The 25,689-nt window shown below is 55.5% G+C and overlaps 1 protein-coding gene across 1 annotated transcript; it reads left to right on the forward strand.

The window, feature by feature from the left end:
- The first annotated feature begins 1,102 nt into the window (after nt 1-1,102).
- On the forward strand, nt 1,103-18,982 carry MFNG (MFNG O-fucosylpeptide 3-beta-N-acetylglucosaminyltransferase). The gene is made up of 8 exons (XM_050806344.1): nt 1,103-1,731; nt 7,399-7,447; nt 7,860-7,962; nt 8,662-8,815; nt 11,057-11,142; nt 13,257-13,422; nt 15,510-15,595; nt 18,027-18,982. Exons 1-8 carry the CDS (start codon nt 1,477-1,479, stop codon nt 18,091-18,093), a joined length of 966 nt encoding a protein of 321 aa, XP_050662301.1. The 5' UTR covers nt 1,103-1,476; the 3' UTR covers nt 18,094-18,982.
- Nucleotides 18,983-25,689: the final 6,707 nt, after the last annotated feature.

Genomic DNA, 25,689 nt, shown 5'->3' on the forward strand with positions numbered 1-25,689 from the left:
GGGATTAGGGACTCAGTGATCAAAAAAGAAATCCTGCCCTGATATTCTTATGGGGAGGACTGACAATAAGTAAATTAAACATACAGAATGTTGGAAGATGAAAAGCGTGATGGAGAAAACAGTGAAGAAGTGGCTTGGGAGGGACAGGCCTAGGGGGCTGGGAAGGAGGCGGCGAGGGGTTGCAGTGTTAACAACGTGGTCAGGGAAGGCCTCACAGAGATGGTGACCTTTGTGTAAAAACCAGAAGGGAGTGGGGGAGTGAGACGTGCAGGTCTCTAGGGAGGGGCCCAGGTGGGAACAGCAAGTGCCAAGGTCCTGTGGCGGCTGCATGCCTGGGCCAGCCAGGATCCCAGGGGTCTGGAGTGGAGTAGCAGGAGATGGGGTGGGAGTAACTTGGAGGCCAGCTCACACAGGGCCTTGTGGGCTGCTGTGTGCTTTTTGGCTTTTGTTCTGAAGAAAATGGGAGCCAGTGCAGGCCTTGAGTGGAGGAGGGAGGAGGTGTGAGTGAGCTTGTGCGAGACATGATGGAGGTGGTGGCTGGAGAAGGCCCTCTGTCTGTCCACTGGCTGGATGCTGGGAGAGAGGCAGCTCCAGAGACTGCGGAGTGAAGTCAGGTATGGGCTGGGGCACAGCTGGATAGGTACCCTCAGGGGACCTCCTGTGAACCCGAAGAGGACCAGAGACCTGGGTTCCACCAGCTCTGTGGCTGAGTTGCTGGATTGTTTTTGTTCATTCTGTACCTTTGTGCCTTATGTCCTCAGCTATAAACTGGGAATGACAGTCCTAGTGCTGTTGTGAAGACCACAGGAACTGAGCAAACAACTGTGGGAGCCCCAAAGGTTAAGAGGTTATCACGGAGGGCTTCCTGGAGAAGGGAACCCTTAAGCTTTGAAGTCCAGATAGAATTCAGCCTAGCGGAGGGAATGTGGGTGAGACTGGTGGAAGATGGGAGAGCATCCCGGAGGAAACCGGTGAGCAAAAGCTGGGGGCTGGATGAAGCAGGACACCAAAGTAATGGGTGTTGAATGGGCCAAGCTGACAGCTCTCTGCAGGAGTGGACGGTGCTGGAGGACCCTCTCTTCCACCAGGCACGGAGGGTTTGCTGTGACTTCCTCCCACCGCAGCAGCTGGCAGAGCCGGGGCTGCCCCTTCTGCTGGTGCCTCCTTTCAGCCGCGTCTGTCTGGGGTTCCCTTCGTCTGGCCCCGCCCCTCGGGCTGAGCGGGGCGGGGCCAGGCGGTCCCGGAGGCTGCGGCAGGCCGGACAGCGGGAGCAGGTGGAGGGCTGGCGGCGGTCGAGATCGTGCTGCCATGGCTCAGCCTCTGGGTCCAGAGCCTCAGCTCCTACCTCTTCCCTCCTTGCCAGCCCCTGATGTCTGCCAGACTTTTGCCTCTGCCGGAGCCCCTGCCTGACCAGCTTCCCCTCCCTGTCTGGTTGGGATTTGGAGGCTGAGCTGTCTGGGGTCCCAGGGCCAACCAATGCAGTGCCGGCTCCCGCGGGGCCTGGCTGGAGCCCTCCTCACCCTGCTGTGCATGGGGCTCCTGTGTCTGCGGTACCACTTGAACCTGTCCCCGCAGCGGGTGCAGGAGACCCCCGAGCTGAGCCAGCCGAGCCCGGGGCCCCCTGAGCTGCAGCTACACGATGTCTTCATCGCAGTGAAGACGACCCGGGCCTTCCACCGCTTGCGCCTGGAGCTGCTGCTTGACACGTGGGTTTCCAGGACCAGGGAACAGGTGACAAGTGGGTGACATTGGGCCCTGGGAGTGTCCCCTGGCCTAAGGGGTTCTCAGAGGCCTTTCTACTGGGCTGGGGTCCCTGACTGCCTCATGGGAGAAGCTGCCCGCTACCTGCCTAATCTGGGACCCTCTTCCCCTCTCCTTATTCCGGGCTTCAGGGGCTGCCTGTGGTCCTGCCTGTGCCCTGTACTGGTCCTGACTCCAGGTCCATCCAGGTCCCTCCACTCCACCACTTTTGGGGGCCAGGCTGGGCCCCTGCTCCAGGCTCCCGGGTCCTTCCTGGGGGTCCTTCTATTCCTAGCTGCTCCCGTGAGGGCTTCACCCCCAGCCACCCAGACCCAGCCTGGCATCGGGGGTAATGGTGGATGTTGGGCAGCTGGGGTGGAGGCTTCCAAGAGGTCCTGACCCTGACCCGTGCCCAGGCCAGGCTGTTCCACCCAGGCCTTAGGTGCTGTCCTGCCCAGGCTCTGAGGGTGGGGGACTGGGGGAGAATCTCTAGGTGGGGTCTGTTCTTGGAGGAGGCATCCCTTCAGGCTTCCCGACAGCCCCTCCTGCTGTGCCTCTGCTGCCCTGGGTGTGCCGAGGCTGCCATGTCTGGTCTCCTGCGCTGGCTTCCTGTGGGCTGCTTCCGAGGCAGGGAAGGAGAGCGCATGCCACAAGGGTGGTGCCTGAGGCAGTGGTGGGCAGTAGGTCGGGGAGGCCTTAGTGAGGCAGTAGGTGGGATTGTGTGTGTGTGTACGCGTGCTCACACGCACGGAGCTGGAGTGTGCTAGATGTGCGTGACAAGAGGCGTGTCTGTCACATGGCTGCATGGCTCCGGCAAGCCAAGTCTCTTCCAGCCTTTCCCCTCCTCGCATCCAGTATCTTCCTTAAGCAAAGTCAGTGATGTCGGGTGTTAGGGACCGTTGATGGGGGAGGTGGAAAACAGGTACACACACACACACGCACACACACACACACACACACATCCGTCCCCTCTTTGGCGGCTGGCTCAGTGGGAGGAAGTGACTGAGTCTTTGGAGATAGTTGAGGCCTCCTGGAAGACCAAAAGGAGGGGGAGAGGATGGCTGGCAGAGGCCAGGCCCTCCTGGGGAGGGGCACCCTGCCCTGATTTCTGCCCTTATACTCAGGACTAACTCTTCCCCAGCTGGCCCCCAGCACCTCAGCTCTTCTCTGGGCCCCACACGGCTTCTCATCTTGGGGAGATCCTGGTTCTTCCTGCGGAAGCCGCCAAGGCGGGCCCTCCCGCAGGCCTTCCTGTTTATGCGTCTGTGTACCCGGGAGCGTGGCCTCACGTGGCCCACGGCCCTTTCCTGTCTTGTCTCCATCACTGCGGTGCTGCCCTTGCCCCGGATGAGGAAACTGAGGCCAGAGAGGAGGAAGTGCTGGCTGGCGTGGTGTCACGCAGAAGGCCTGAGGGGGCAGTGCCCAGTGGGACCTAGAACCTTGCTCCTGGCTGGGTGCTTTTCTTGCCTGCTGAGACTTGGGAGCCCTGTGAGGCCTGGGTCACTGGGCTACAGGAGAGGGTCCTTGGCCTTCAGCCTGGGCAGCTGTGCCTGGCAGTACCAGGCCAGGAGAGGCAGGCAAGAACATCCCCTTCCCTGTCCCAAGCTCGATCCCACATGCGAATCAGGCGGTGGGGTGGGAGTGGGGGTGCTGGCAGCTCTGCCGCCGCTCAGGGCTGTAGATCAGGCGAGTTGCTTGTTTCAACCTTCACAGTAAGCCCCAGAGATCGGCTGTGATGACCGTGATGTTCCCGCCTTACAGTGCAAACACTGAGCAGGGTTCGGCCGAGGTGGGAGATGAATCCACTCAGCTGGACCCAAGGGGCGAGGGGCAGACTCTAGAAATCTTGTCCTTGAAAGAAGGAAGCATGCTGAGATAGAGGAGGAGGTGGGAGGACAGGGAGGCCCTCGCTCGCTACCCCACATCTCTCACCCTTTGGCTCACTTCTGTCTGTGACCTCGGCCAAGGCCCTCCCCTTTCAGCCCGCAGTTTCCCCGTCTGCACAGGGCAGGAGTGTCTGGACCGGGCCTGAGCTGGTTAACTGCAGCGCTGGGCGCCTGCCTGGCTGGTTAAGGGCAGTCGGGTGGCAGGTGGGTCTTGTGGCAGGGTCCGGGACTCGTGTGCTGGCCTTTGTCCTGGGCCGAGGGGTGGGCTGGGGGAAGCGGGTTTTGTGCTCAAGGGGAGCCTTTCTCCTCCCTTGTTGGGAGGAGACGTGGCAGCAGCCCCACACCTCCCCTCGTCTGCAGCAGATGGTCCCCGGCCACCCCTCCCCTGCCCTAGCAGCCTGCGTATCCCTTTGTTTCCCGCGGCTACCTGTGAAGTTTTCCCCATTGTCAGGTCTCCTCCTTAAACAAGTCAAATACAGCCCTTGGCTCCGAGGAAACTCTGCCCATTGCTCTGTGCCAACCTTAGGATTCCCAGGGACTGAAAGCACCAGCCTCACCGCCCTCTCCCGTGCCCCCGCCCCCTCTGGACCTGGGCTCGCCTTCCCGGCTCCCTCCTTCACTCTGCTCACGGCTGCTGTGTTTTGTTTAGTTTTGGTTTGGTTTTTGTTTTTTTTGAGACAGAGTCTCACTCTGTTGCCCAGGCTGGAGTGCAGTGGCGCGATCCCGGCTCACTGCAACCTCCTTCTCCTGGTTTCATTCGATCCTCAGCTTCCTGAATAGCTGGGACTACAAGCATGTGCACCACGCCTGGCTAATTTTTCTCTTTTTAGTAGAGATGGGGTGTTGCCATGTTGGCCAGGCCGGTCTTGAACTCCTGGCCTCAGGTGATCCGCTCGCCTTGGCCTCCCAAAGTGCCTATTCTGTTCTATTCGGGTTACTAGATCTTCACCCGGAAACGGTCCTCGGCCCATTTGGCCCATGCTCCAAGCTTGAGAGTACTTCGGTATCTGGTGGCTGTTTGGTGGCAAAAGTTTGCCGAGGGCAGGGCAGGGCAGGAAAGGCCTGGCTTCTTTTATAGGATCCCTTGAGGCTGTGTTGAAAACAGTCTTGGGGTGGGAGCAGAACAGAGCAGGGAGGCCAGGGAGGAGGGCCTGTGGCAAAGCAGGCAGCAGGTGATGACAGTGGCCAGTGGAGGGGACCCGGGTGGCCGGGGCGGGCTGGAGGGAAGAGCAGCGTCCCAGACTATTTGGAGGCTGGTGAGCCGAATTGATGATAGGCTCAGGGGGAGGCGTGAGAGGAAGAGTGGAGGAGCAGAGAGTCTGAGGTTTTGGGTTCCAACCAGTGAGAGGGAGGAGCAGTTCTTGGGGAGCACGGGGGCTCAGTCTTGATGCGTTCAGCCCCCAGGAGACATCGTGGTTTCAGGGGATTTGACAGTTTGGAGCTCAGGGAGGGGCTAGGGCTGGTGGTGTCCACGAGTCTCCAGCTCCCTGATGGTGTTTAAAGCTGAGAGGCTGCATGGCGTCACTGACGGAGTGGGCGTCATGGAGAAGCGGACCAGGGCCTAGGCTGGGACCACCACCATTTCCCCCTGCGGAAATCCGGAGACCTCCAGCATTTGCTAAATCTGACGGTGGGAGACAGACCCCAGGGAGAGAGGCTCAGAGGGTGGACACTGCCCAGGCCTTCCCGAGGAGAGCCAGGTGCCGGAACAAGGAGACAAATTGGACCCAGCCTGTGGCCTCCAGGATGCCATTGTTTGGTGGAAGAGACGGAGAGATAAATTTCTGTAACCAGGGAGTTTTGCTAACTGCTGTTAGTGACAGGAGGAACAGAGGGCTGAGGAACACATAGCAGGGGCCCCTAAAGTAGCTGGAGGAGTGTCAGGGAAGGCTTCCTGGGGGAGGTGATGCCTGAGCTGGGAGCTAGAGGGTGGAAAGAGGGCACAGCATGTGCAGAGGATCAGAGGTGTGGGCCCGTGCGTGCGTGCGTGCGTGTGTGTGAGACAGAGAGAGAGAGAGAGAGAGAGAGAGAAGCCCCAAGAGTGGGCAGGAAGTAATGAGATCAGACTACATCAGGCAGGCTGGCCAGGTGGCCCCTCACTGGCCACAGGGAGGCTGGCCTTTATCCCAAGGGTGGTAGGGAGCCATGGAAGGTGTTAGTGGCTGGTGGTGGAGGTGGATGTTATCCGATTCTGGTCCTGGCAGGAAAACATATCTGAGGGATAGAGGCAGTCTTGCAATAGTCCAGTGAGAGGTGATAGTGGTTCAGAAGCAGGGCTGTGGCCATGGGCCTTGGGAGACAGCCTGGCTCCCTCCTGCCCCTTCCTGTGTCAAACCTGGCTCCTGGCCTCCTGGCCTCCTATGCCTCAGTTTCCCCTGAAATACAAGTAGGTGAGCCTGACTTCACTGTCAACTCTTCCTTGCTCTTTTACACACAATCTTGTTTTATTCTCACAGCCACTACTCACAGCCATCTACCCCTTTTGTAGATGGGTAAACTGAGGCTCAAGGCGGGGGCTGTTCTGATCTGAAGGGCTAATTCCTGGAAAGGAGGGAGGGGATTGTGGATAAGCAGAGGGGAGCATTGCCATTGGAGGCCCTGAGCTTCGAGGGAGGAAAGGGCTAAGCCACGAGTGTGGCCCCAGTGGGGGCTGAGAGAGAGTCTGGGGGCTTTAAAGAGGTGGGGCACTTGGAAAGGGTCCAGAATTGTCCTGAGTCCTGGGCCAGGCAGTCCCAGGGCCGGGGAGGCCCTTGAAGGCCCTTGAGGTGCTCACTGGGTGAGAGGACCCACTTGGGCAGCTGAGAAGCTCTGCCCGTGTTGGGCCGGGCGTGAAATGGGAAGGACAACAGTCCCCAGCCTGGCGTGTCTTTGTCCCCAGCCTGGCTTGTCTTTGTCGCATCCATGTGCTTCCTCTACCTCTCATTCAGAGTTTGGGTTTGGATTATGTAGGGGCTGAGCAGCTTTAGCTGCCTGGGAGGCGGCGGGGAGAGGTCCGTGGGTTCGAATGTCAGCCTGGCACTTGCCAACCCTGGTCCATCGCTCAGCCTCCTTTTCGTCGTCTGGGAAGAGAACAGATGAAAACACCTGCCTTGTGAGGTTTGAGGGTTGCTGGGGGCAGGTGCATGTCCAATCTGGGAGAGCTGGACTGGGCTGTGAGGCGGCATTTCCGAGATGGCTTTCACAGGGGGTTTGTGTGGCTGTGAAGGTGTGACGTCTCCCTAGTGGCGCGGTGTCCCAGGGCCTGGGTGTGGGTCTGTTCACATACAGTTTGTGTCCTGATAATGGGTTTAAGGTTGTGTTACGTGACTGTGGAGGAGCCGAGTGCAGCTGTGTGTGCGTGTGCGTGTGTGTGCGCGTGTGTGTGCGTGCATGTGTGTGCGTGTGTGTGCGCGTGTGTGTGCGTGCGTGTGTGTGTGCGTGCGTGCATATGTGCGTGCGTGTGTGTGTGCGCGCACGTGTGTGTGTGTGAGATAGAAAAGGGTGAGATGCTGCCCAGGTGTGTGGTTGTGGTTGGGTCCCTGTGGCTGCTCTGGAAAGGGGGCGAGGGTATGTGTTTAGACTGTGGGCTGCGTACACCCTGAAGTTGTGTGTCTACAAAGGCTGAGTTGTGTGTGTTATATGTTGTCCTGAAGCAGCGTGTGACCATGAGAGGGGTGTGTGTGTCACTGGAGGAGTACAGAGTCCATCTGGGGCCTGGTGTTGGTAGGCTGTGGATTGGTCTGGGGTGTCGCTTGGGCCGACGTGAGTCCTGACCCCTTCTTCTCCTTCCTAGACATTCGTCTTCACCGACAGCCCAGACAAAGGCCTCCAGGAGAGACTGGGTAACTCTGCCTTGCCTGGGTGGGGGTCTTTAGCTGTTGCCCAGGAAAGCTGGGGTGGCTGTGTCCTGGCCTGAGGGTTTCCAGGAAATGGGCTGCCCACCCTTGGCATGTGGGGATCCCCCTTTGCCCAGGAGGGAAGTGGGCCTCTTCCCTGGAAACTGGTGTGGGCGTGGGTAGGGGAGGAGCTGTGCTGGACAAGGCCCTGGACACCTGAGTGCCAGTCCAGCCTGCTGTCCACTAGCTCTGTGGTCCTGGGCAGGTCTGCCTTCCCGGGGCCTCAGTGTTACCATGTGTAAAATGGGAGTGGGTGGGCCGCTCCAGCCTCCCTGTAGTCCAGCCTTGCTCTGTATTCTGTGTTCAGGGCTGTGAAGGGGGGAGCTGGGCAGGGTCCCCTGACTCCTCACTTCTCCAGGGTCCCACCTTGTGGTCACCAACTGCTCCGCGGAACACAGCCACCCAGCTCTGTCCTGCAAGATGGCTGCTGAGTTCGACACCTTCTTGGCCAGTGGGCTTAGGCAAGTGTTCCTGGGTCTCTGGGGATAGGTGTGGTCTGGGCCCAGTGAAAATAACCCGTGGGCCTCCTGGGGTCTGACTTCAGCCCCCACTCCCCTAGCAGGCAGTGGGCAGATGAAGTCCAGCTGGGTTCCAGTCCTGCCATTCAGGATTGGATATGTGACCTTGGGAAAATGACTTTTTTTTTTTTGAGATAGTTTCACTCTTGTCGCCCAGGCTGGAGTGCAATGGTGCGGTCTCGGCTCATTGAAACCTCCGCCTCCTGGATTCAAGCAATTCTCCTGCCTCAGCCTCCCGAGTAGCTGGGATGACAGATGCCCACCATCACGCCTGGCTAACTTTTGTAATTTTAGTAGAGATGGGGGTTTCACCATGTTGGCCAGGCTGGTCTCGAACTCCCGACCTCAGGTGATTCACCCGCCTCGGCCTCCTAAAGTGCTGGGCTTACAGGCGTGAGCCACCACACCTGGCCAGGGCGAGTGTCTTAACCTCTTAGTCTTGGTCCTCAACTGTGAAGTGGGTACCCTCCTCACGAGCTTACACAATATGCAACTTGGCACAAAACAGATGCCTTAAATGTCAGCCTCCCCCACCCCTACCCCCATTCTGTCACTGTTGACCGACTACGGGGGTGCTTGGGGACCCTGGCTTGGAACTCCCCACCCCGCAACAAGTTCACTCTCCCCATTTCATCCCTACAGGTGGTTCTGCCACGTGGACGATGACAACTATGTGAACCCAAGAGCGCTACTGCAGCTGCTCAAAGGCTTCCCGCTGGACAGCGACGTCTACGTGGGAAGGCCCAGCCTGAACCGGCCCATCCGCGCCTCAGAGCCACAGCCCCACAACCGCACGGTGGGTCCCTCTCCTCCTCCTTTGCCTCTTGGCCCATTGGTCCCAGGGCCAGGCCAGTCCCAGGGGCGGGGGTGTGCTAGAGAGGTGAGAGGGGTTCTGGGTTGTGGGTTTGGCCCCAGGTGGGTTTGGCACCTGTAGTCCCAACTTCTTGGGAGGCTGAGAGAGAGAATCGCTTGAACCCGGGAGGCAGAGGTTGCAGTGAGCTGAGATGGCGACATTGCACTCCAACCTGGGTGGCAGAGCGAGACTCCATCTCAAAAAAAAAAAAAAAAATTTGCTGGAATACTGTGGGGCTGGGTGATCAATTGCTGCTGCCTGAGCCCCAGAACCCTTCCCCCACTTCCCCTCCTTGGGCACCCTCTCTCTCCAGACACCTCCACTAGCCTGTGACTGAAGAGTTGACACCTGGCACAACAGGGGGCTCCATACCCACCTCAGTTCCTGACCTGGATGGATGCTGATTCGGGTTGCCAGATTCATTAAACAAATAAATGAAAAACCACTACATCCAGTTAAACTTGACTTTCAAATAAATAATGAGGAATTTTTTAGTATAAGTATGTCCCAAATATTGCATGGTTCTTTCCCTGTCCCCAGGACCCACTGGATATCAGGTGTTAGAGTGGTCCAGGACCTAGGGCTCCCTTGGCCCAAGGAAAAAGGCAGGTTGGGAGGTCCCTCTCTAGAGGCAGTGCCTGGTGCAGGAGCTGGGCACACAGCGGGGCTCAACCTCCCTTCTCAGGTCACCATCTGCTTCATTAGGAAAAAAACAAGAGCAGAAAACACAAAACCTTAATTATCAGTAGCTAATCAGCCTCTGAGCCTTAATTAAATTCTTCTGGGCCCTGGGGTTCTGTGTGTGAGTGATTCCAGGGGAGCCAGGGGGTCCCCCAGGCTCCCATACCACTTCACTACTGGCCACTCACCTCTGCCTAAGCCATTTGCCTCTGGGGTGGAGAACTGCGCGCTGGAGCCTGACTCCCTGGGTTTACATGGCAGCCCTGCCATCTCCTGGCTTTGTGACCTTGATGAAGTCACCTCACCTCTCTGTGCCTCAGTTTCCTAATCTGTGAAATGGGTAATAATAGCCCGTACTCAAAGAGTGGTTGTGAACATAGAAGAAAGAATGAAATGAGGTCATCTATCCAAGTCCTTGGAATGAGACCTGGCACAAAGTCAACACTAGAAAGTGTTAGTGATCTGAGGCCAGGCGCGGTGGCTCATGTCTGTAATCCCAGCACTTTGGGAGGCCGAGGTGGATGAATCACCTGAGGTCAGGAGTTTGAGACCAGCCTGGCCAGCCAACATATAGTGAAACCCCATCTCTACTAAAAAATACAAAAGTTAGTTGGGCGTGGTGACGCACGCCTATAGTCCCAGCTACTTGGGAAGCGGAGGCAGGAGAATTGCTTGAACCTGGGAGACGGAGGCTGCAGTGAGCCGAGATCGCAACACTGCATTTACACTTGAGCCTGGGCAACAGAGCAAGACTCTGTCTCTGAAAAAAAAAAAAAGAGAGGAAGTGTTAGTGATCCGTATTGGACACAGCCTGACCTTCGTTTCCCAGCCACATCTTTCCTCTGCACACTCAGGCCCCGTCAACCTAGGCCCACCTCTGTGGCCCAGGAGAGCAGGTGCAGTGTTTGGCAGCCCCTCCCAAGCCACATGGAGTGGGGTAGAAACCTTTCTCAGGGGAAAGGGGCACAGTGGCCTTTTAGTAGAGACAGGGTTTCACCATGTTGGCCAGGCTGGTCTCGAACTCCTGACCTCAAGTGATTCACCCACCTCAGCCTCCCAAAGAAAGTGCTGGGATTACAGGCATGAGCCACCTAAACAGAGTCTTGCAGGATGGGCTGGAGTCAGCCAATGCTGAGGGGAGAGAGGAACAGAGTCCCAGGCAAGGACTTCAACTGACCGCACACACCCCATTAATGCCGCTGCCCTGGATGCCTGGCCAAGGGGCAAGTGGGTAAACCAGTACTCGTCCCCTTTAACTGGAATCCAGCTGGACTTGAGTCTGATCAGTGACCTCATCACTCCTAATTAACTATGTGACTTCGGGCCTCTGTTTTCTTATCTATAGAATGGGCACAGTAGTGCCAGATCGTAGCAAGATTCTAGTGAGATTCAAAATAAAGAGCTTTTGAGCCATGCGGGTTGGGGGTGAAGGGTAGCCTGGCTGTCCCTTTCCCCCACAAATCCCACCAGGCTCACTCTGCCCCTTGGCCTCCTCTCCCTCAGAGGCTGGTACAGTTCTGGTTCGCCACCGGGGGTGCTGGCTTCTGCATCAATCGCAAACTGGCTTTGAAGATGGCTCCGTGGGCCAGGTAAGCAGAGACCCCGAGGTGGGCTGGGGTACAGGAGGGGCCTTGGCAGCAGGAAGGGCTTTGAGAGTGAGCTCAGGAGAAGCTGCTCCTCATTCATGTGTGTCACAGTGCGGCAGTTAGTGGCGAGCAAACCACCTGCCACCTGCCCTCGGGGCTGCGCGGCCGAGTGTATGACTTGCCACACACAGGCGAGTCAATCATCTCCAAGAGCCCCAGTGCCTCCGTCTGCCCATGGGCCTGATAATACAATGGCCAGTGGTGTGGTAAGGGTTCAATGAGAAAATGTCTGGGCTGGCCCTGGTAGGTGCTATTTGCTGCCCTTTTCTGACCGGTCAGTGCCGTAGGGGAGGCGAAGGCCGAATGTAAGGGCCTTCAGAGGAGGGAGAAGGGCCTTCTGGTTGAGGGCAGAAGGGAAGACTTCCAGGAAGAGGTGGTATTTGAGCTGGGTCAGCCCCACGTACACTACACTGGGCCATCTAAGGGAGATGATGTTACTCCTAATATCACAGTGGGTGTACACCCTGTGATATTACTCATCATACCATCGAAGGGAGATGATATCACTCCCAATATCATGAGGGGATCTCAGGGGTAGTGGAGGCCGCAGTGTGGGTGGGGGTGGGACACTGGTATTCCAGAAGTGGCAAGGCCTGGCCTCCGGAGGTCTTTCCGGGCTGTTGTTATTATTAACAGCACCATCAGCGGCCACTCTCTTGTATTGAGGCTGACTCTGAGCCAGCTCTGTGCTCCATCAACAGGATCACAATGCCTCAGGGAGAAGGTGGCCTTAGCCTTGTGTTTCTAGATCTCAGGCGACTGAGGCGCTGAGATGAAGCCAGTCTGAGGTCAGCCAGGTTCAAGGTCACTCAGCTGCTGGGTTTGGCTCCAAGGTCTGCAAGCCTTGCTACTACCCAAGCCTGCCCTGCCTTGCCTGGCTGGGAGGGGCCCCCTGGGACACGAGCGGGCTCATTGTCCTGGGGCCTGTCCACAGAGCTGTGTGTGTACACATGACCAGGGTCATCCCTGTGCCTGGGATGCCCCCACCCAGGCTTCTGCCAACCTCTAAATTACCTTTGTGTGAATTAGAAAAAGCCCACTGCCTCCAAATCCTGCAGGTGCAGCTTGAGGGCTCGCAGGCTGGGGAGGGGAGTACAGGCTGGATTTCTGCACCCATTTGCCCCTTGGCCAAGCATCCAGGGCGGCAGCATAAATGGGGTGTGTGCGGCCAGTTGAAGTCCTTGCCTGGGACTCTGTTCCTCTCTTCCCTCAGCACTGGCTGACTCCAGCCCATCCTGCAAGACTGCTTAGGTGACTCATGCCTGTAATCCCAGCACTTTGGGAGGTTGAGGTTGGTGAATCACTTGAGGTCAGGAGTTTGAGACCAGCCTGGCCAACATGGTGAAACCCCGTCTCTACTAAAAATACAAAAATTAGCCGGGTGTGGCAGCGGGCTCAGGAGGCTGAGGCAGGAGAATCGCTTAAACCCGGGAGGTGGAAGTTGCAGTGAGCCGAGATTGCACCACTGCACTCCAGCTGGGCAATGAAGGGAGACTCTGTCTCAAAAACAAACAAACAAACAAACAAACACAAAAAAGCTACCACCTCCTCTGGGAAGCCTGCCTGATTCTTCCTATACCCCCAGGCAGCGTGCTTCCCTCTGACTTAGCACCATTCTTTGAAAGACCTGCTCCCTGCTCTGTCTCCCTCCAGAATAGGGACTGCTGTTGGGGGCAGGAAGCGTTTCTTTCTCATCTCTGTATCCTCAGCCCTAGTGTAGTATCTGGCATCAGCAATGAATAAATGAGTGAATGAATGAATAACAAGACAGGGAGAGAAGGAAAGGCTACATTTATAAAGGGCCTCACCTTCCCATTCCCTGTTTAATCCTCACAACAGCCCCGTGAAGACAGGGCCATTAGCATCCCCATTTCATAGAACAGGAGACTGAAGCTGAGGCTCCCCAAGGTTCCCAACTTGCTGAAGGTCATACAGTAAGCAGGAGGCAGGTGCTCTACTCTGCCAGCTTGTCCCACGGGAGGGCCTTCATAGGGTAGCCCACGGTTTTGGGTGTGGAGGGCCTGGGCCAGTGTCTACAGTCTGGCTCTGTCCCTCAGCGGCTCCCGTTTCATGGACACATCCGCTCTCATCCGGCTGCCTGATGACTGCACCATGGGCTATATCATTGAGTGCAAGCTGGGCGGCCGCCTGCAGCCCAGCCCCCTCTTCCACTCCCACCTGGAGACCCTGCAGCTGCTGAGGACTGCGCAGCTCCCAGAACAGGTGAGCTGGCCTTGGGGCAGGTGGCAAATGGGAAGGGGGAACCAAAGGAACGTGAGGTCTCCCCAACCCTCCCTCCTGGTGTGTGAAAGAAACCTGGAACTCTAGATTATGGGGCTTGGCTGTTCCCTACTGATGGGGAAACTGAGGCCTAGGGTGGCAAAGGACCCCCTAAGGGTACACAGGGACTCAACCCCTTCACCTCTAACCCTCAAGGATTAGCATTTGTGAAGCTGAAATTCTTTGATCTGGTCCTCAAATGCCAGCCGGAAGGACCTGAACAGATGAGATGAGGCTGTCTCCATGTTCCCAACACCCTGCACCGCTGCCTCTACTCAGTCTTCCATCCTCCCCACATTCCTCCCGGGGAGCCCAGCTGGCCCTTTCTGATTTTCCCCGTTGGGAGCCCCCTCCTTCATCAAAACTCCGCTGTCCATTGCTCAGTGCTGTTCCTGCCAACCCTGAGGTTACCGGGATGGAGTGGGTCTTCGGGGGGATGCGCAGCATTACGTTAGGCTGGGGGAGAAGGGGGACCCCATCCCACCACCTGGCAGGTAATACAGGTCCAACTGGCTCTGCCTCGGAGAGGCTGCCCTCTGACGCTGTAGATGGTCCTGGCTGGGAGTGTGCCCGGAATCTCCTGCCTAACAGTGTGACAGAAACTCAACATAGACTGGCTAACCTGAAAAGGAAATGGTTGGCTCACATAACTGAGAAGCTGAGGGCCTGGCTGGCTAGGTCCGGTGGGGTCTAGGCGTGCAGATGGCCTCCCAGACTCTCTCCACTCTAGTCTGCTCTCCCCCAAGTTGGCCCGTCCTCAAGCGGGCTCAGCCTTCATGTTGGCAAGATGGCAGCCCCAGCGTTCCCCCACCATCGGAGGAGAGCGCCTCCTTCCTTCAGATCCCAGGGCTGGCATTCATGGGTCTGACGACTTAGCTTGGGTCACGTGACTGATCTCCTACCAGCACCTGGAGTTAGTGTTGATTGGCCAGGCCTGGAACTGGGGTGTGAGGTTGGTCCTATTAAGATGGCAGGGCCTGAAGCCAGGAAAAGGAGGCAGATTTGAGGCAGCCCAAACCAGGGCACCCTAATGGTTATGGTATCCTGAGTACCCACAATGCCAGGCACCACGCTGAGGGCTTTCCCTTCTTCTTCTTCTTCTTTTTTTTTTTTTTTTTGAGATGGAGTCTCACTCTGTTGCCCAGGCTGGAGTGCAATGGCACGATTTTGGCTCACTGCAACTTCCACCTCCCGGGTTCAAGTGATTCTCCTGCCTCAGCCTCCTGAGTAGCTGGGACTACAGGCACCCACCACCATGCCAAGCTATTTTTTGTATTTTTAGTAGAGACAGGGTTTCACCATGTTGGCCAGGCTGGTCTCGAACTCCTGACCTCAAGTAATCCACCTGCCTCAGCCTTCCAAAGTTCTGGGATTACAGGCATGAGCCACCGAGCCCAGCCACCCTTCTTTAACTCTCTGTTTCCTCACAGTATTTACATGAGGTCAGTACTAACATTATCCCCATTCTATAGATGGGGAAAATGAGACCCAGCGAGCTGAACTGACCACGGCACACAGCTAATATGGGGCAGAGGGGCACTGGAACCCTAGCTGGGTGGTCCCTATGCCCGCAGTCTTTAACCACTGTGCTCTGCAGCCTCTGAGCTGAAATCATGATCCATGTCGTCACTGACTGGTGCAGTACAGGCTCCGGGTGAAGAGGGATGTGCCAGGGCCCTCCAGTGAGTCTCAGAAAACCTCCATTCTAGTCCAGGCATGCAGCTTACTGGAAAGGTGCCTTTTTCTGTTGAGCCTCAGTTTCCAAATCTGTAGATGGGGTATTGTTCCAGCCTCTCAGGGGAGCTCAACTCTTGAAGGAGCAAATGAGATTAAGGGCATGGCAGTGCTTTTCCAGCTGTGAAGTGCCTTGGGGCGTGGGGTGGGCTCCCACCACCAGTGGGGAATTTCAGGTTCCGGGGCAGCTTTCCCTGCAGCTTAAACGCCCTCCTCTACCAGTGCCAGGATGCTGCCCCCTTGTGGGGATCCCCAGTGCGACACCCCAACACTCACTGTTTTATCTCCTTGCCCAGGTCACCCTCAGCTACGGTGTCTTTGAGGGGAAACTCAACGTCATTAAGCTACAGGGCCCCTTCTCCGCGGAGGAGGACCCCTCCAGGTGGGTCTGAGGGCTGGAACCTTGGATGGGAGGAGTGGGGGCTGAGTCCAGGCATCCAAACATGGGGGAGCTGTGAGGGAGCGGAGTTGGACAGGTTTTGGTGGCTGACAGCGCAGAGCTAGGAGTGGACGGAGTGGATTTCAGTTTCTGACCCTGCCACTGGCTTGCTGTGTGACCTTGGGCAAGTGTCTTGCCCTCTCTGGGACTCAGTCTCCCATTAGTAACACCTGGACGCTGGCCATCGTGGATCTGAAGAGCTCTCTCAGCCCCAATCCTCTGGGTTCTTCAGGAGTCCCTGGAAGGCTGAAATGCCTTCCCTGAGCACAGGCAATGCTCTCATGGTGGAACTTCAGGTTCTAATGGGGGATTTTTATTTTATCTCTTTTGGACTTATTGTTTCTTTGATACTCTTAAATGTTTCTTTTAGGTAGGTAAAGGGTTGGAATAATGCCTTCCAGTTCTGCCCAGAACTGGCCACGGGAAGATGGGCCACTCAAATCCGCTCCTGACTGGTCTAGAGCAGTCTTGGAACATAGCCTGTGATATGCAGCTTCCTTTCCACACACCAGCACCTGCCAGCCATGGCTGGTTTTTTTTCCTTTTTCTTTCTTTTTTTTTTTTTTTTTTTTGAGATGGAGTCTCACTCTGTCGCCCAGGCTGGAGTGCAGTGGCGCGATCTCAACTCACTGCAACCTCCACCTCCCGGGTTCAAGCGATTCTCCTGCCTTGGCTTCCCAAGTAGCTGGGATTACAGGCACCTACCACCATGCCTGGCTAATTTTTGTGTTTTTAGTGGAGGTGGGGTTTCACCGTGTTGGCCGGGCTGGTTTCTAACTCCTGACCTCAAGTGATCCACCTGCCTCGACCTCCCAAAGTGCTGGGATTATAGGCATGAGCCGTTGCCCCCGGCCCAGCTATGGCTTGTGATGCTGGCCAGGGGTGGTGGGATGGGGGTGGAGAGGAGTAGGGGGAGGGGACACATGGACTCTGGGCCCATCAGTCCAACCCCAGAACTGATGCTTGACCCCTCCCAGCATCTCCACCAACTGATGGGCTGGCTTCACCTTGCATGCCTTCAGCCATGGGGAGCTCCTCCCTCCTGTGGCAGTCTGTTCCATCTCTAGGCAGCTGAACTGGCCCCAGCCCTTCTATTTCCATTTCTGCTCCCTGTAGTGACATGCAGTAGGTCTAGAAACTGGGGAAGGAGGCCTGATCCTACCTTTGGGGACTGAGCAGGGACTCAGGGAGGTAATGAGTAGAGGAGGGCATGGGTGAACTCTGGGTCCACTTGAGTGACAGAGACTTATCCAGACGGATTCCTGGGGGATGGGGAGTCCAGGAGACTGTGTGTGTAGGGGATGAGGGTGAGTATGCAGGTACAGGCTGTTATGGGAGAGTAAGCCAGAGCCCTGATATTGACTGGGGAGTAGTGGCTGGCCGGGGAAGGCTTCTCTGAGGAGGTAACATGAGGGACCTGAAGGGCTAGCAGGAGTTCGCTAGGAGAAGAGCAGGTGGCAGATCGCTCCCGCAGAGGGGACAGCATATGCAAAAACCTGGTGGCAGGAGACAGGCCTTGACCTGCTCAAGGTAGGAAAGGGAGCCTGTGTGACCAGAATGTGGAGAAGAGGAAGGAATGGTGTCAGATTTAGTTGGGGACGTGGCAGGGGGCCTCTCCAAGGCCTTTGTAGGCTCTGTCTGGACGCTTGCGATGCTTGGGGGAACCAGGGCCCCTGGCCTTGACATTCTGCAGTGCTGCCTCTCCCGGGGCAGAGGGCTCCCACGATGCTGAGGGCCCTTGCGGCCAAGGCTGCATTGAACAAGTTGGGTGTTACAAGGAGACAGAATTTGGCTCGATATAGGAACAAAAATTCACAATTCCAAGATGAATGAAGCTGCCTTCTAATAGAATGAGCTCCCGTCAGCAGAAGTGTGTAAGCCATAGCTATACTGACAAGAGGTTTAAGAATTGCTGTTAAATTTCCTCAAAGCCCACAGATTTTAGAAGTCATAGATTACTGTCAAATGGGTCTGGAGCCACTTAGAGATTCAGATGCATATGGTCAGATGATTGGCCTTAGCTGAGGTCTCTTTATGGCTTCTCTGGCTTTTGAAGTTTCTCCAAACCAGCAGTTCTCAAGTGGGGGTGATTTGTCTCCTAGAGGACATGTGGCAATGTTGGAGACATTTTTGATTATTGTGATTCGGGAAGATGCTACTGGAATCTTGTGGATAGAGCCCAGGAATGCTGTTAAATATCTCGCAAGGCACAGGATGGCTCCACAACAAAGAATTCTCTGGCCCTAAGTGTTAGTGGTGTTGAGTTAGAGAAACCCTGCTCCAAATCGTCTCTGTGGCATGTGTCCACCTAGGAGAGAGGGCTGAGAGCAGAAGTGGGGGTGACCATCCTGTTCCTTTTCTGGTTTCTCTGCAGGTTTCGCTCCCTCCATTGTCTCCTCTACCCAGATACACCCTGGTGTCCTCAGCTGGGTGCCCGATGAATCCTGAACTGCTGGGCAAAGGTTGGGCAGAGGATTCTGGGTGTGCCTTGGCTCGCAAGGTGGCACTGAGGGTCCCTGGCAAGTGTCTTGTGATAGGCAGTCCCTGGCAGGGCCTTCGGGTGGTTGGCAAGCCCAGGATCTGGGTGACAATTGGCACTGAAGGCACCCCAGGCCCCTGGGAGGTGAGTTAGACAGCCCAGGGACCAGGTGGACCAGGTGATGGCCAGAGAAGCTCCAGGGGCCAGACTCCCTCAGGAGGCTGAACTGAAAAAGGGCAGGGGGCACTTAGCTGGCCTGGGGCTCAGGGGTCCTAACCCTTTAGGCAGTGACATGGCCTCTGGGTGGGGTCTGGCCCTTGGCCCTGGCTCATGTCTCTCAGTCATTCCCCTGGGGCTCAAGCACTGGGCCGCCCACTCCTGCCTCCCTCGCCTGGGTCCTGGGTTCCTGAAGGGATATGGAAATGATGGCGGAATCCAGGCTCTGAAGCACCTGCTGTTGTTGCCAACCAGTCTCCCAAAGCTCCTTGCTCCCCACCCCTTGCTAACAGGACCAGATTTGGTTTGGATCCTCAGCATGCTAGGACCCAGATGATGGAGCATAATGGGTCCCAGCCAATCGTGATGATCCTTTTTGCTCATTTCCCAGCCTCCCTTGCTGTTAGGGGTTACCATGGGACCAGCTCTGGCCAGAGGGAACTAAGCAAATCCAATAGAGACATTTCTGGGGAAGGTTTTGCAGCCCACTCCCCATCTTCCTGCTGTGAATGTGGGTGTGATGGCTGGATCTGGGGCAGCCACCTTGCTACCATGAAGGAAAGGCCAAGACAATCATCCCAGCTATTCCCTCCAGCATCTGGTTCTGTACGAAAATTAAATGCTTATTTGTTTAAGTCTCTCCTGGTCCAGTTTTCTGTTACATGCAGCCAAAATGTTCCTGACGAGGGTAGGGTCTTTATCTGTCTATCACAGTGGAGATGGCAGTCACTTTTGGTGGTGTGATATGATGCGTGCAAAGACCATGTTACAGAGCCTGGCACAGAGAAAGGAAGGGCACAGTGGATGGTGACTGTTACTAGTGTGTTTGTGAGTCATAGTGTGTGAGGCAGTGCACAGGTGTGTGTGTGTGTGTGTGTGGCATGTACCTTCTACATGTGTCTGTGCATAAAGATGTACATGTGTTTTTTTTTTTTTTTTTTGACAGAGTCTCACTCTGTTACCAGGCTGGAGTGCAGTGGCACAATCTTGGCTCACTGCAACCTCCACCTCCCGGGTTCAAGCAATTCTCCCAATTCTCCTGCCTCAGCCTCCTGAGTAGCTGGGATTACAGGCACGTGCCACCATGCCCAGCTAATTTCTGTATTTTTAGTAGAGACAGGGTTTCACCATGTTGGCCAGGATGGTCTCAATCTCCTGACCTTGAGATCCGCCCACCTCGGCCTCCCAAAGTGCTGGGATTACAGGTGTGAGCCACCGCGCCCAGCCTGCGGTGTGTGTTTTTGTGGCTGTGTTGCACATGTGTACATGATGTGTACATGTAAGCGTGTGTGCTGTGAGGTGTGGAGTGGTTCCTCCTTTTCTCTGCCCCTGGGTTGGGGGAGGTCAGAGAATCAGGGAAGGCGGAATGGAGACTCCGTGCTGAGGGACTTAGCCTCAGGTATCAGCCAAAGGGCGATTTGACAGCAAAGGGCAGGAACTGAATAAACACAAGTGCCCTTGGAATGTCAGATCCCAGGGAGGTGGATGGATGAGTGAAAGTGATCATGGTGAAATTTCAGGTATGGCGGCATGTAGGCAGGGAAGGGTTAGAGAGGACAGGTCTGTATCATGCCCAGTGATGCTAGGAGTTGGAGTCACAGTGGGCCTCTCAGATGGGGAAGGAAGAGGAGGGATCCTGAGGGCCAGAGGGGCCCTGACACAGGGAGCTAGGGCCAGGGGCTCCACCCCTGAAGAATCAGGAACTGTCTTCTGGCTACATCTGTGTTGGGGACATCTGGAACCACTGAGCACCTGAAGCTGGCCCCTTGTTTTCCAGGGAGGAGAGGTCCGGAGAGGGACTGCCACGTGCTGTGGTCACACAGTGAGTTGGGTGCAGCCGGCCTCTTGTGCTTCTCCAAAGCCCCGTTTCTTTCTGGGCTGGCCCAGGGCTGGGTTTATGGAATGCCAGTCAAGTGAGGGCAGCCTCTGGCCCTGCAGCCCGGTAGGGCTGGAATGGTGCCATCCATAGCCGCCGTCCTCCCCACCCCACCCAGGGAAGGCTGCTCGTCGGCCCACATTTAGACGCAGCAGCAGATTTTCGGGTTGCTCCCAGATCCTGAGGGTCGGGTGGAGGGAACGGGACTTGGGCCATCTGCTGCCTCCATTGTCCCAGAATAGCTGGGGGTAGGGAGGGGGAGCAGAGTCAGCAAGGATCAGAATTGGGATGGAGGAAGGAGGGAGTCTGAGTTTAACCCTTTGCGTGTCTGCCTGGGAAGTTAGGAAGCTCCCTGTGCCCTATGCCGAAGTGACCCATCTGGGGCCCAGAGGGAGGGGCTGAGTGTGGGGTGGGGTAGCAAGGTTAGGCCACCTAGTCTTGGCCTTGCCATGCCCCTTGGGCACATAGCTGCTGCTCAGCGTCCTCGCGTTTAGCCTGAGCCCTGCCTGCCCATTTTAGGGTGCATGTAGATGGGATACTTTGAGGACCATGGGTGGTCACTGATCCTTCGGCTGGTTGGCTGAGGGTAGGCCCCCATGATAACAGGGACAGAGAGTGACCCCAGAACAGGAGCCCTGGCCTGGGGCAGACATTAGAAGGAGCCTGGAGATCTTCTCCAGGGGTCTATGGCTTCCTCATCCAGCCCCTATCCCCAGCAAGGAGTGTGCAGGGGGCCCAAGGTAAACCTCCTCTCCTCCCAGCAATTTTTTTTTTTTTTTTGAGACAGAGTCTCACTCTGCCACCGAGGCTGGAGTGCAGTGGTGTGATCTTGGCTCACTGCAACCTCCACCTCCCGGGTTCAAGCGATTCTCGTGCTTCAGCCTCCTGAGTAGCTGGGATTATAGGCATGTGCCACTACGCCTGACTAATTTTTGTATTTTTAGTAGAGATGGGGTTTTGCCAAGTTGGCCAGGCTGGTCTTGAACTCCTGACCTCAAGTGATCTGCCCACCTTGGCCTCCCAAAGTGCTGGGATTATAGATGTGGGCCATCGCGCCTGGCCCTGGCAACCTCTTAATTGATGCACCTGCACCTGCTGTGAGTGAGGTGGACTCCACCCCGGGAGGCTGGTGAACTAGCATCTCAGCTTTGCCCTTCTGTAAGTATTGATGCCAACAGAACTGTAAATGTAAATAGCTACCATCAAGGGCATGCTGGTGGTCAGGCACTGTTCTAAGTGCTTGACATAAATTAATTCATTTCATTCCCACCTATTTGAAGTAGGTGCAATCATTATTCCTGTTTTACAGATTGGGAAACTGAGGCACAGAAGGGGAGAAGGTCCTTGGGCCAGGTCACAGGTCTCCTCGGTGCCAGAGCCAAGGTTGGAGGCAGCCTGACTCTGCAGTGGTCATCTCGCTGTGGGACGACTTTGAAGAGTTGGAGAACCTCCTCAGGCCTGGGCTCCACCCTGCTGCCCACCTGTGGCTCTAGGCCCTTAGGCAGGTGGCTTCACTCTTCACTGGCTTCATCTGTAAAATGGGCACAGTGACTCCTATGCAGCAGGATGTGAGGCTTTGAGATGCTGCCTAGAAAGCTCCTGATGCGGGGTAGTTACTCAGTAAGTAGCACCTCTCTGTCCTTGCTGAGCTCACGTTCTCAGCAGTAAGAGGTAGGGGTACTGGGCTGGCCATCACCTCCACTCCCTGCCCAGGCTGTTATCACAGCAGCCTCCTCACTGCTCCCGTAGTCTTCTCTCCACTGCTCACTGGCTCCAGGCCCAAGGGCCTCCTTGCTTGCTGTGGCAGGTGCCACGTTCTCTGCCAGCACCAGTTCTTGCCTCTCCTTGTATTGCACCCCCCATTCCTGCACAGCTGGCTTGTTCTTGTCAAGCTCCCATGTTCCATCTCTTAGGGAGGCTCCCCACTCCCATTACACAGCAGCCACTCGTGGTCATCAATCACCTCCTGTTACAGTCACTCATAACCCGTCACCCTTGCAGACCTGCCTTCCAGGTATTTGTTTGTTGTCTACTCCCACCCAGCTGTGAGCTCCATGATCAGGGATCCCCTTGCTTCTGTTCCCTGCAGCTCGTGACCTGGCATAGTAGATGCTTAACAAATATTTGAGGAACAAATAGAAACATAAGTGAATGGACTTCTCAGATCTCTTCCATCTCTGTCCGTATTTTAAGATTCTGTGAAAGGTACTGAAATAACTGAGGCAATGCAATGGGGGCTTCTTAATGGAGGGATCAGACTGGCAATAGCAGAATGCACCAAACCTTCTTCTTCTTCTTTTTTTTTTTTTTTTTGAGACGGAGTCTCGCTCTGTCGCCCAGGTTGGACTGCAGTGGCGCAATCTCGGCTCACTGCAATCTCCGCCTCCCAGGTTCATGCCATTCTCCTGCCTCAGCCTCCCGAGTAGCTGGGACTACTGGCGCCCACCACCACGCCTGGCTAATTTTTTGTATTTTTAGTAGAGACAGGGCTTCACCGTGTTAGCCAGGATGGTCTTGATCTCCTGACCTTGTGATCCACCCGTCTTGGCCTCCCAAAGTGCTGGGATTACAGGTGTGAGCCACTGCACCCGGCTGATCCTATGATTTCATGTGCTGGCCGTGGCCGGCGTCTTGAGCCCCTTTGCCTTCATTCTTCCCTAAGGGTGAGCAGTGCACCAGCGCCCCACACCTTCTTAGTATCGCCCAGAAAGCATTCTTAGTATGCTTCAGATGTGATCCCATAGGAAGGATGCAACACTTCCCAGGAAGTCTGCTAGCTAGAATAATTGACACTACATCACATCCACCCTCTGGACCTAAACGCCAGTCCACAGGAAGCAGGAGGACAGTGTAACATGTTAAATGACACCATGAGGGTTCGGTCCGCCACATCAACAATGAGGACAGTCTCACATGATGAAGGGCCTGGTTTCCTCAACAAGTAAAAGGGCATAAAAAGGAAGAGAGAAAGGACTGTTAGAGAGGAAAAGAGATTTAAGAAATAAAGCACCAAAATACAATGTATGGGCCAGGCACTGTGGCTCATGCCTGTAATCCCAACACTGGGAGGCCAAGGTGGGCAGATCACCTGAGGTCAGGAGTTTGAGACCAGCCTGGCCAACATGGAGAAACCCCATCTCTACTAAAAATACAGAAATTAGCCAGACGTGGTGGCAGGTGCCTGTAATCCCAGCTTCTCGGGAGGCTGAGGCAGGAGAATCGCTTGAATCTGGGAGGCGAAGGTTGCAGTGAGCCAAGATCACACCGCTACACTCCAGCCTGGCCAACAAGACCTTGTTTAGATCTTTATTCAAACAGACAAACCCTAAAATGGCATTTTTCAGGACAATGAGAAAATTTGAAGATGGACTGCATATTAGAGGATCTTAAGGAATGGTTCATTTTATTAGGTGTGGTGATGATGTTGGACTTATTTTTAGAAATGTGCTAATGTGTGAGAGATACATTCTGAAATATTAATGGGTGAAATGATCTGATGTCTGACATTTTTGTTAAAAAGGGGCTTGAGGGAGGAATGGAATGAGAATGGCAAAGTGGAGATGGCGGTTAGAGCTGGGTGAGGGGTGCGTGGGAGTGCCTCATATCAGTCCCTCTACTTCTGTAGGGGTTTGAGATTTTCCACAATAAAAGTAAAATGGAATAAATAAAAGTGGGTCTGTACATACTTCATTTCTCTGGCTGTGGCCGTCCCCTTCCAGTTCTCCCCTCCTCCATGCCCCACATTCAGGCCCAGAGAACATCTGTTTTCACCAGGCACAGCTGTCCTGGCCCCACTTCCCGTTAGCCCCAAACACCCGGAGAAAGGAAAGCCAGGCCTTGACTCAATGCTGGCCTCTGCCTGATTTGCATTTGGCCTGTTGCCTGGTTTCCCAGAGGCCCACCCTGATTTCTTTGGGTTCTGAGCACTTGTCTCAGCTGCTCTGTAACCCAGGAGCACTGCCCATGGGCACATTCCTCTCCCCACTCATCCTCCAATAATTGCTTACCTCCTCTGGCAGGGGTCAGGGTGGCAGAACTGGGGATGGGATGGGTCCCTGTGTCAGATGCTACATGGGACAATCAGGTGCAAGCCCTGCTCTCAATAGGGAGTCCCAGTCCCAGCTGGGACATGATTGAAAACATAGCAGCCACGCGGTGGCTCACACCTGTAATCTCAGCACTTTGGGAGGCTGAGGCGGGTGGATCATGAGGTCAGGAGTTCAAGACCAGCCTGGCCAATATGGTGACACCCTATCTCTACCAAAAATACAAAAATTAGCTAGGCATGGTGGCATATGCCTATAATCCCAGCTACTCAGGAGGCTGAGGCAGAAGAATCGCTTGAACCTGGGAGGCAGAGGTTGCAGTGAGTCGAGATTATGCCACTGCACTCCAGCCCGGGCAACAGAGCGAGACTCCATCTCAAAATAAACAAACAAACAAACAAATAAATAAATAAATAAATAGCACATCATGTAAACAATGATAATCAGCAACCGTGGGGTGCAGGGAGGGTGGACTACATTCTGGGGGGTTCAGGGTGGTAGGAATCAGGCACATTGTTGTGTGAAGTGGCATTGTGTCTGGGTCCTAGGCCACGAGGAGATCTGAAGGAGCAGACTGTGTCATACTCCGTCTTGCAGATAGGGCCATGGAGACTCCAAGGAAAGATACAGATGCTGGTTATGGTTATAATAACTACTGTTTTCATGTGCCTTTGTATCTCATCTCGAAGGATAAAGACCAGGTATGTGCCTGGTGCTGTGTCTACACAAAACAGAAGGGGCTCCCTCTGTCCCTCCCTCCCCACGTCTACCCTGCCTGATGCAGCTCTGTGCCTCACAGTATCCGGCACAGTGCTGGGTACATAGCAGGCAATCCATGAAGACCAACTGATTATTGAGGTCAGTGTTCAAACTCAGGCCAGTACCAAAATGGCTGGATAGAATCACAGGCAGTTAGGATAGTTGGTTAAAACAGATCCCAGGGCTCCATATTAGACCCTCAGAGCCCAAGTCTTTAAAGAAAGGGCCAGGGAATCTGTATTTTTACCTGCCCCCCCCACCCCCCACCCAGGAGGTCGTAAGTTGCTGCTGGGTTAGAGAAGGAGGTGAGGGAATTAGAATAGAGTTCAGCACCGTGGACAGAGCCACACTGCCGCCTCCATCGACTCTCCTGGGACTGACTAGCTGGGGGCAAGGAAGGTCAGTCTCTGTATGTGGCAGGGATCCACAGTCTAATCCTGATGGGGGCCAGGTGACACCTGTGGTCTTGACCCCCGCATGACACAGCCTCGGTCCCTGCTTCGGGAGCAAATTTCAGGGAGGACAACAGTCTCACTGCAGAGACAGCTTCGACTCTGCGCAGGGAGGAGCCGTATAATAAATATCCCCTCGATTTCCTTTGTAAGTTGTAAGTGACCCCCATACTGTGCAAGCAGCAAAGCATGAAGCCTGAGCCTGTGTG

This window comes from Macaca thibetana, chromosome 10 (genome assembly GCF_024542745.1).
Source record: "Macaca thibetana thibetana isolate TM-01 chromosome 10, ASM2454274v1, whole genome shotgun sequence".
Lineage (NCBI taxonomy): Eukaryota > Metazoa > Chordata > Mammalia > Primates > Cercopithecidae > Macaca > Macaca thibetana.